The 10,726-nt window shown below is 49.1% G+C and overlaps 1 protein-coding gene across 1 annotated transcript in view; it reads right to left on the bottom strand.

The window, feature by feature from the left end:
• Positions 1–8,326: 8,326 nt before the first annotated feature.
• LOC115114878 (cadherin-24-like) overlaps positions 8,327–10,726 on the bottom strand; it is a 127,442-nt gene continuing 125,042 nt past the window's right edge. The window contains exons 12-13 of the mRNA XM_065013616.1: positions 10,250–10,718; positions 8,327–9,744 (exon numbers count right to left, since the gene is read on the bottom strand). Coding sequence (XP_064869688.1) covers positions 8,455–9,744; positions 10,250–10,718 — 1,759 coding nt within the window. The 3' untranslated portion in view covers positions 8,327–8,454. The remainder of the gene's footprint in view (positions 9,745–10,249; positions 10,719–10,726) is intronic.

The raw sequence follows: 10,726 nt of genomic DNA, 5'->3' as shown, positions 1-10,726 counted from the left end.
CCCAAAAGTGCTCCGTTTGAAAGTGACAGTTTTTTACACTTATTTTTTTTTACACAAGTATCTTCTCTTTTAACAATTGTATTTGGTGATATTTACAAATGCATATACATAGAGTAGAACATTAGTTATTTCCCATAGACACCAACTTTATTATTTGACATTATTCATAGTCTAGTATTGAACGTCACACAGTATAAAAGTGCATTCCAGCTGAAAACCAGCTCATCCTCATCCAGACCTCACGACCCCAGTCACTACCCCAGTCACTACCCCAGTCACTACCCCAGTCACGACCCCAATCAAGACCCCAATCACTACCCCAATCACGACCCCAATCACAACACCAATCACTACCCCAATCACTACCCCAGTCGCTACCCCAGTCGCTACCCCAATCACGACCCCAACCACGACCCCAACCACGACCCCAATCACTACCCCAGTCACTACCCCAATCACTACCTCAGTCACTACCCCAATCACTACCCCAGTCACTACCCCAATCACTACCCATTTAACATTTACATTTAAGTCATTTAGCAGACGCTCTTATCCAGAGCGACTTACAAATTGGTGCGTTCACCTTATGACATCCAGTGGAACTGCCACTTTACAATAGTGCATCTAAATCTTTTAAGGGGGGTGGGAAGGATTACTTTATCCTATCCTAGGTATTCCTTAAAGAGGTGGGGTTTCAGGTGTCTCCGGAAGGTGGTGATTGACTCCGCTGTCCTGGCGTCGTGAGGGAGTTTGTTCCACCATTGGGGGGCCAGAGCAGCGAACAGTTTTGACTGGGCTGAGCGGGAACTGTACTTCCTCAGTGGTAGGGAGGCGAGCAGGCCAGAGGTGGATGAACGCAGTGCCCTTGTTTGGGTGTAGGGCCTGATCAGAGCCTGGAGGTACTGAGGTGCCGTTCCCCTCACAGCTCCGTAGGCAAGCACCATGGTCTTGTAGCGGATGCGAGCTTCAACTGGAAGCCAGTGGAGAGAGCGGAGGAGCGGGGTGACGTGAGAGAACTTGGGAAGGTTGAACACCAGACGGGCTGCGGCGTTCTGGATGAGCTGTAGGGGTTTAATGGCACAGGCAGGGAGCCCAGCCAACAGCGAGTTGCAGTAATCCAGACGGGAGATGACAAGTGCCTGGATTAGGACCTGCGCCGCTTCCTGTGTGAGGCAGGGTCGTACTCTGCGGATGTTGTAGAGCATGAACCTACAGGAACGGGCCACCGCCTTGATGTTATTTGAGAACGACAGGGTGTTGTCCAGGATCACGCCAAGGTTCTTAGCGCTCTGGGAGGAGGACACAATGGAGTTGTCAACCGTGATGGCGAGATCATGGAACGGGCAGTCCTTCCCCGGGAGGAAGAGCAGCTCCGTCTTGCCGAGGTTCAGCTTGAGGTGATGATCCGTCATCCACACTGATATGTCTGCCAGACATGCAGAGATGCGATTCGCCACCTGGTCGTCAGAAGGGGGAAAGGAGAAGATTAATTGTGTGTCGTCTGCATAGCAATGATAGGAGAGACCATGTGAGGTTATGACAGAGCCAAGTGACTTGGTGTATAGCGAGAATAGGAGAGGGCCTAGAACAGAGCCCTGGGGGACACCAGTGGTGAGAGCACGTGGTGAGGAGACAGATTCTCGCCACGCCACCTGGTAGGAGCGACCTGTCAGGTAGGACGCAATCCAAGCGTGGGCCGCGCCGGAGATGCCCAACTCGGAGAGGGTGGAGAGGAGGATCTGATGGTTCACAGTATCGAAGGCAGCCGATAGGTCTAGAAGGATGAGAGCAGAGGAGAGAGAGTTAGCTTTAGCAGTGCGGAGCGCCTCCGTGATACAGAGAAGAGCAGTCTCAGTTGAATGACTAGTCTTGAAACCTGACTGATTTGGATCAAGAAGGTCATTCTGAGAGAGATAGCGGGAGAGCTGGCCAAGGACGGCACGTTCAAGAGTTTTGGAGAGAAAAGAAAGAAGGGATACTGGTCTGTAGTTGTTGACATCGGAGGGATCGAGTGTAGGTTTTTTCATAAGGGGTGCAACTCTCGCTCTCTTGAAGACGGAAGGGACGTAGCCAGCGGTCAGGGATGAGTTGATGAGCGAGGTGAGGTAAGGGAGAAGGTCTCCGGAAATGGTCTGGAGAAGAGAGGAGGGGATAGGGTCAAGCGGGCAGGTTGTTGGGCGGCCGGCCGTCACAAGACGCGAGATTTCATCTGGAGAGAGAGAGGAGAAAGAGGTCAGAGCACAGGGTAGGGCAGTGTGAGCAGAACCAGTGGTGTCGTTTGACTTAGCAAACGAGGATCGGATGTCGTCGACCTTCTTTTCAAAATGCCCGGAGCCCTGTTCTGTGAGCTCGCAATGAGTCGTCGAACCACGGAGCGGGAGGGGAGGACCGAGCCGGCCTGGAGGATAGGGGACATAGAGAGTCAAAGGATGCAGAAAGGGAGGAGAGGAGGGTTGAGGAGGCAGAATCAGGAGATAGGTTGGAGAAGGTTTGAGCAGAGGGAAGAGATGATAGGATGGAAGAGGAGAGAGTAGCGGGGGAGAGAGAGCGAAGGTTGGGACGGCGCGATACCATCCGAGTAGGGGCAGTGTGGGAAGTGTTGGATGAGAGCGAGAGGGAAAAGGATACAAGGTAGTGGTCGGAGACTTGGAGGAGTTGCAATGAGGTTAGTGGAAGAACAGCATCTAGTAAAGATGAGGTTGAGCGTATTGCCTGCCTTGTGAGTAGGGGGGAAGGTGAGAGGGGTGAGGTCAAAAGAGGAGAGGAGTGGAAAGAAGGAGGCAGAGAGGAATGAGTCAAAGGTAGACGTGGGGAGGTTAAAGTCGCCCAGAACTGTGAGAGGTGAGCCGTCCTCAGGAAAGGAGCTTATCAAGGCATCAAGCTCATTGATGAACTCTCCGAGGGAACCTGGAGGGCGATAAATGATAAGGATGTTAAGCTTGAAAGGGCTGGTAACTGTGACAGCATGGAATTCAAAGGAGGCGATAGACAGATGGGTAAGGGGAGAAAGAGAGAATGACCACTTGGGAGAGATGAGGATCCCGGTGCCACCACCCCGCTGACCAGAAGCTCTCGGGGTGTGCGAGAACACGTGGGCGGACGAAGAGAGAGCAGTAGGAGTAGCAGTGTTATCTGTGGTGATCCATGTTTCCGACAGTGCCAAGAAGTCGAGGGACTGGAGGGAGGCATAGGCTGAGATGAACTCTGCCTTGTTGGCCGCAGATCGGAAGTTCCAGAGGCTACCGGAGACCTGGAACTCCACGTGGGTCGTGCGCGCTGGGACCACCAGATTAGGGTGGCCGCGGCCACGCGGTGTGGAGCGTTTGTATGGTCTGTGCAGAGAGGAGAGAACAGGGATAGACAGACACATAGTTGACAGGCTACAGAAGAGGCTACGCTAATGCAAAGGAGATTGGAATGACAAGTGGACTACACGTCTCGAATGTTCAGAAAGTTAAGCTTACGTAGCAAGAATCTTATTGACTAAAATGATTAAAATGATACAGTACTGCTGAAGTAGGCTAGCTGGCAGTGGCTGCGTTGTTGACTTTGTAGGCTAGCTGGCAGTGGCTGCGTTGTTGACACTACACTAATCAAGTCGTTCCGTTGGGTGTGATAGTTTCGACAGTGCTGCTATTCGGGGGCTAGCTGGCTAGCTAGCAGTGTTGATTACGTTACGTTGCGTTAAAAGAATGACAATAGCTGGCTAGCTAACCTAGAAAATCGCTCTAGACTACACAATTATCTTTGATACAAAGACGGCTATGTAGCTAGCTACGATCAAACAAATCAAACCGTTGTACTGTAATGAAATGAAATGAAAATGTGATACTACCTGTGGAGCGAAGCGGAATGCGACCGGGTTGTTGAGTGAGGAAGTTCAATTCGGTGGACGTTGGCTAGCTGTTGGCTAGCTAGCAGTGTCTCCTACGTTAAGGACGACAAATATCTGGCTAGCTAACCTCAGTAAATTAAGATAATCACTCTAAGACTACACACTCTAAACTACACAATTATCTTGGATACGAAGACAGCAAAGACAACTATGTAGCTAGCTAACACTACACTAATCAGGTCATTCAGTTGAGTGTAATAGTTTTTAGTGCTGCTATTCGATAGACGGTGGACGTTAGCTAGCTGGCTAGCTGGCTAGCTGCTGGGCAGATAGCAGTGTAGACTGCGTTAGGACGACGAAATACGATAATTACGCAATTATCTTTGATACAAAGATGGCTATGTAGCTAGCTAAGAAGAAATTGCTAAGATTAGACAAATCAAACCGTTGTACTATAGTGAAATGTAATGAAATGTAATGAAAAGTTATACAACCTGCGGCCGAAGTGCGAATGCGACCGCTCGCTCCAACCCGGAAGTACTAGACTACCCCAGTCACTACCCCAATCACTACCTCAGTCACTACCCCAATCACTACCCCAGTCACTACCCCAATCACTACCCTAGTCACTACCCCAATCACGACCCCAGTCGCTACCCCAATCACGACCCCAATCACTACCCAATCACTACACCAATCACTACCCCAATCACTACCCCAGTCACTACCCCAGTCGCTACCTCAATCACGACCCCAACCACGACCCCAACCACGACCCCAACCACTACCCCAATCACTACCCCAGTCACTACCCCAATCACTACCCCAGTCACTACCCCAATCACTACCTCAGTCACTACCCCAATCACTACCTCAGTCACTACCCCAATCACTACCCTAGTCACTACCCCAATCACTACTCCAGTCACTACCCGTCACTACCCTAGTCACTACCCCAAACACTACCCCAGTCACGACCCCAATCACGACCACAATCACTATCCCAATCACGACCCCAATCAAGACCCTAATCACGACCCCAATCACTACCCAATCACAACACCAATCACTACCCTAGTCACTACCCCAATCACTACTCCAGTCACTACCCGTCACTACCCCAGTCATTTCTGTTCACTGGGTCTGCTGGTTTCCATTCTGACAACTCTTCACTGATAAATGGAAGTTATGGATTGGACAGTTAAACATGTTCAGAGTGTGAATTGGTTGGCGTTTGGTTAAGATTGTGCTAAAATCATGCAGACTTGGTCCTCAAGAAATGTTGATTTAATAGGGCGAGGTTTTGCATAAAACATTTACAAATGTCTATCCTCTCCTCCCTACATACAGACTTAGAAGAGATTTATTTTTCATCACTTTATACGCAAAATCAATACATCTTGTAATACTTTTGCTTTAGTTTTATTTAACCTTTATTCAAGGCAAGTCAGTTAAGAACAAATTCTTATTTTCAGTGATGGCCTACCAGGGAACAGTGGGTTAACTGCCTTGTTCAGGGGCAGAACAACAGATTTGTACCTTGTCAGCTTGGGGATTTGATCTAGGAACCTTTTGGTTACTGGCCCAACGCTCTAACCAATAGGCCCCAATAGTGATTTACTATACAATCAATGCCTGATAACACGAGTGAGTATAACTCTGTGTGTGTGTGTGTGTGTGTGTGTGTGTGTGTGTGTGTGTGTGTGCGTGTGTGTGTGTGTGTCTGTGTGTGTGTGTGAACAACATAACTCTCAGCTAAGCCAGGGAAGATCATATCCCTAAATCATTTACATTTTTCATAATGTCTATTTTCCAGTGATGCGTTTGAGAGAAAATAATATTTTTAAAGGTTTTAAATTATTCATAGTTTTCAGTAGTGAGTTGAATTATTAACTTTTCTGCCTCTGCAGTTCAAATAAATGCAAGTTTCTGTACACTCAGTTTCTCTCTCCCTCTCGATCTCTTTCCTCTCCATCTCTGTCTTGTTCATATTATATCACTTCTGTGTGGTACCCTAGTTGAATGTATTGTCTTGTTCATATTATATCACTTCTGTGTGGTACCCTAGTTGAATGTATTGTCTTGTTCATATTATATCACTTCTGTGTGGTACCCTAGTTGAATGTATTGTCTTGTTCATATTATATCACTTCTGTGTGGTACCCTAGTTGAATGTCTTGTCTTGTTCATATTATATCACTTCTGTGTGGTACCCTAGTTGAATGTCTTGTCTTGTTCATATTATATCACTTCTGTGTGGTACCCTAGTTGAATGTATTGTCTTGTTCATATTATATCACTTCTGTGTGGTACCCTAGTTGAATGTCTTGTCTTGTTCATATTATATCACTTCTGTGTGGTACCCTAGTTGAATGTATTGTCTTGTTCATATTATATCACTTCTGTGTGGTACCCTAGTTGAATGTCTTGTCTTGTTCATATTATATCACTTCTGTGTGGTACCCTAGTTGAATGTATTGTCTTGTTCATATTATATCACTTCTGTGTGGTACCCTAGTTGAATGTCTTGTCTTGTTCATATTATATCACTTCTGTGTGGTACCCTAGTTGAATGTATTGTCTTGTTCATATTATATCACTTCTGTGTGGTACCCTAGTTGAATGTATTGTCTTGTTCATATTATATCACTTCTGTGTGGTACCCTAGTTGAATGTATTGTCTTGTTCATATTATATCACTTCTGTGTGGTACCCTAGTTGAATGTCTTGTCTTGTTCATATTATATCACTTCTGTGTGGTACCCTAGTTGAATGTCTTGTCTTGTTCATATTATATCACTTCTGTGTGGTACCCTAGTTGAATGTATTGTCTTGTTCATATTATATCACTTCTGTGTGGTACCCTAGTTGAATGTCTTGTCTTGTTCATATTATATCACTTCTGTGTGGTACCCTAGTTGAATGTATTGTCTTGTTCATATTATATCACTTCTGTGTGGTACCCTAGTTGAATGTCTTGTCTTGTTCATATTATATCACTTCTGTGTGGTACCCTAGTTGAATGTATTGTCTTGTTCATATTATATCACTTCTGTGTGGTACCCTAGTTGAATGTCTTGTCTTGTTCATATTATATCACTTCTGTGTGGTACCCTAGTTGAATGTATTGTCTTGTTCATATTATATCACTTCTGTGTGGTACCCTAGTTGAATGTATTGTCTTGTTCATATTATATCACTTCTGTGTGGTACCCTAGTTGAATGTATTGTCTTGTTCATATTATATCACTTCTGTGTGGTACCCTAGTTGAATGTCTTGTCTTGTTCATATTATATCACTTCTGTGTGGTACCCTAGTTGAATGTCTTGTCTTGTTCATATTATATCACTTCTGTGTGGTACCCTAGTTGAATGTATTGTCTTGTTCATATTATATCACTTCTGTGTGGTACCCTAGTTGAATGTATTGTCTTGTTCATATTATATCACTTCTGTGTGGTACCCTAGTTGAATGTATTGTCTTGTTCATATTATATCACTTCTGTGTGGTACCCTAGTTGAATGTATTGTCTTGTTCATATTATATCACTTCTGTGTGGTACCCTAGTTGAATGTATTGTCTTGTTCATATTATATCACTTCTGTGTGGTACCCTAGTTGACTGTCTTGTCTTGTTCATATTATATCACTTCTGTGTGGTACCCTAGTTGAATGTCTTGTCTTGTTCATATTATATCACTTCTGTGTGGTACCCTAGTTGAATGTATTGTCTTGTTCATATTATATCACTTCTGTGTGGTACCCTAGTTGAATGTATTGTCTTGCTTGAAATCCTTTCTTGGATGTTTAGGTTGTTTTTCTTTGTCCAGACCAATTAACAAATTGTTGCTGCTCAGTGGAGAAACACCATGCACATTGCCTCAGTACCTTTTAACAATTATTGCTTTAAATTACATCAATCACTCCCTACCCTCCCATGGCCTCCCCTACCCTCCCATGCCCTCACCCGCACTCCCATGCCCTCACCTTCCCTCCCATGCCCTCACCTTCCCTCCCATGCCCTCACCTTCCCTCCCATGCCCTCACCTTCCCTCCCATGCCCTCACCTTCCCTCCCATGGCCTCCCCTACCCTCCCATGCCCTCACCTTCCCTCCCATGCCCTCACCTTCCCTCCCATGGCCTCCCCTTCCCTCCCATGGCCTCCCCTACCCTCCCATGCCCTCACCTTCCCTCCCATGCCCTCACCTTCCCTCCCATGGCCTCCCCTACCCTCCCATGCCCTCACCTTCCCTCCCATGCCCTCACCTACCCTCCCATGGCCTCCCCTTCCCTCCCATGGCCTCCCCTACCCTCCCATGGCCTCCCTTCCCTCCCATGGCCTCCCCTACCCTCCCATGCCCTCACCTTCCCTCCCATGCCCTCACCTTCCCTCCCATGGCCTCCCCTTCCCTCCCATGGCCTCCCCTTCCCTCCCATGGCCTCCCCTACCCTCCCATGCCCTCACCTTCCCTCCCATGCCCTCACCTTCCCTGGGCACATTTTTATCTGTCTCTTTATTACTCTCCCTCTTCATCTCTCTCTCCTTTAACTTCTCCATTACTCTAGCTCTGCTTGCCTTTTACCCCTCCTTCATTCTCTCTCCTTTTCCTTCTCCCTCTCAGTCGTTCTTCTCATCTCCAGAGGGCTCCTCTTTCTCCCCCTCCTCTTTTGCATCCTCTTTTTTGTTGTTCTCTACCTCCTTCTCCTCCACTTTATCTTTCTCCCTATCATGGAACAGCTTGGCTAGTTCCTGAAACTGCGGACCCCACTCCTCCAGCCCTCCTCCCCACTCCTCCTTCTCTGCATCCTTCTCTCCCTCACTCTCCAGTGAGCTGAGGGAGCCTGCACGTGACCCTGTACCCTCCAGCCCGTACACCTGCACTGAATCATAGGGCGGCTGTGAGGGGTCAAAGGTGACCTGAGCCAGACGCAGGCGGAGGAACTCACCCACCCTGAGGGCCAAGGAGTGACCACCTGGTACTGGACCCCCTCTCCCTGCCTCCATCCCTTGGACCCACCCTGCCCCGTACCCCATGATGCCCCCGTATGCGCCCCTGGCGTGACCTGGGAAGGGCAGCATCTGGGGGGTCATATCCCTCCTTCCTAAAACGTATGCCCCCATACCCACCCTGTCCCGCCAGTCAGCCATGAACCCTTCTGGGTACATCCCCCCGCAAGAAGTCCCGGTCAGAGATATTCCTCCACCCTCCCTGTCCGGCCTGGCCACCACAAAGTTGCTTCCCATCTCTAGTCCTCCCCTCCCCAGGCTCCCGGGGTAATCCTGCCTCTGTCCCGCTGCCTCCCCCTGCAGGATGCTGGCGTATTTGCGGGCGGCTGACTGCTGAGCCTGGCCATCTGGGCAGTTGGTTCCAGGCCCTCCACCACCACATCCACCACCAGAGGATTCTGGTTCAGCTGAACCAGAGCCAGTGCATTTGGGGGACAGGCCGGCGTGGAAGGCCCTGCGACCCGCCATGGGCAGGGTGGCTGAATCACACACCCAGGCACCACCGTGACTCTGGCCAGCCATGGAGCCGGAACGGGTCAGGACCAGGGTGTGCTCCCTCTCTCGGGGGGGGGTCTCAGACTGGACCTGCAGGGGACGGGGAGAAGGAGGAGGGTCAATCCGGGATAGGGCAGGGGAACGAGGAAGAGGAGGAGGGTCAGTCCGGGGCAGGGCAGGGGAACGAGGAGGAGGGTCAGTCCGGGACAGGGACAGGGCAGGGGAACGAGGAGGAGGATCAGTCCGGGACAGGGACAGGGCAGGGGAATGAGGTGGAGGAGGAGGGTCAGTCCGGGACAGGGACAGGGCAGGGGAACGAGGAGGAGGATCAGTCCGGGACAGGGACAGGGCAGTGGAATGAGGAGGAGGAAGAGGGTCAGTCCGGGACAGTGACAGGGAACGGTGCTGTTAAGTGGATGTAGAAGATAAAGGATAACAAGAGGTGATGTTGAGGTTGAGAGAATTGTAAAAGGAGCGAATGGAGAATCGGGGAAACAATTAAAGCAGAAAGCCGGAGAGTAAGGAAAAGGGCAAATGTAAGAAATGGGGAGAGAAAGTAGACGACGAGAAGGAAGAAAGCAAAAGACAGAGAGACAGGATGAGAAGCAAGATAGAGAGAGTGAAAGAGTGAAAGAGAAACAGAGTTTAGAAGGTAAGAGAAGCAGGTTAATAACTAAAAAGAGCTAACACTGTGACAGAGAGGGGGATGAAGAGGGAGGAGGAAATCAACGGACAAAACGTTAAAAATTTAAGAAAGAGACAGAAATCTTCTAAAAGCAAAACATAAAAACGAATACATATTCACTATTGTCTGTTCTCAGTAATCAGCAGTGTTAAAACCACTTCAAATGATAACACATTGGTTTGTTCATTAATTCACTTATTGTCATGTACGGTGTCGGTCTCTTACCCAGTCCACCGAGTCCTGACTGTGGCTCTGCTGCTCACTACTGTTCTCTGTACAGTTGCTCATAGCTCCTCCCCCTTCACCCATCTCCTGGCTGTTATTGGTCCGTGGCGTCCCTCCATCTGAGGTGCTAACCCCGCTCTGTGGGCCTGTTCCGTCTCTACTCTCTCTGCTGCTCATTTCAGCTGGTCCTACGTACACGGCCCCTGGCTCCAGGGCCCCCACCACGGCCCCCTGATTCTGGATGACCAGAGAGTGGTCTGGGTGGCCCCCAGAGAAGCGGTAGGCCAGCTCAGCCAAGCCCGGCTCAAACTGGCCCCCTGGAGTACGTCGGAGAACAGGCAGGGTGTGGCTGCTGTAGCAGAGGCGGCCGTACAGGGGCCCCCCAGGGCCGGAGTAGGCCGGGTCCAGGGCTGGGTTCTGGGCCCAGTTGTATGCACGGGCCTTGTCCTGGACGTGCTGGGAGTAGCGTCTGGGGGA

The sequence above is a fragment of the Oncorhynchus nerka genome, linkage group LG9b (assembly GCF_034236695.1).
Source record: "Oncorhynchus nerka isolate Pitt River linkage group LG9b, Oner_Uvic_2.0, whole genome shotgun sequence".
In the NCBI taxonomy this organism is placed as follows: Eukaryota; Metazoa; Chordata; class Actinopteri; order Salmoniformes; family Salmonidae; genus Oncorhynchus; species Oncorhynchus nerka.
Note: the sequence above shows the minus strand (reverse complement) of the source record. Positions and strands in the feature narration are given on the sequence as shown.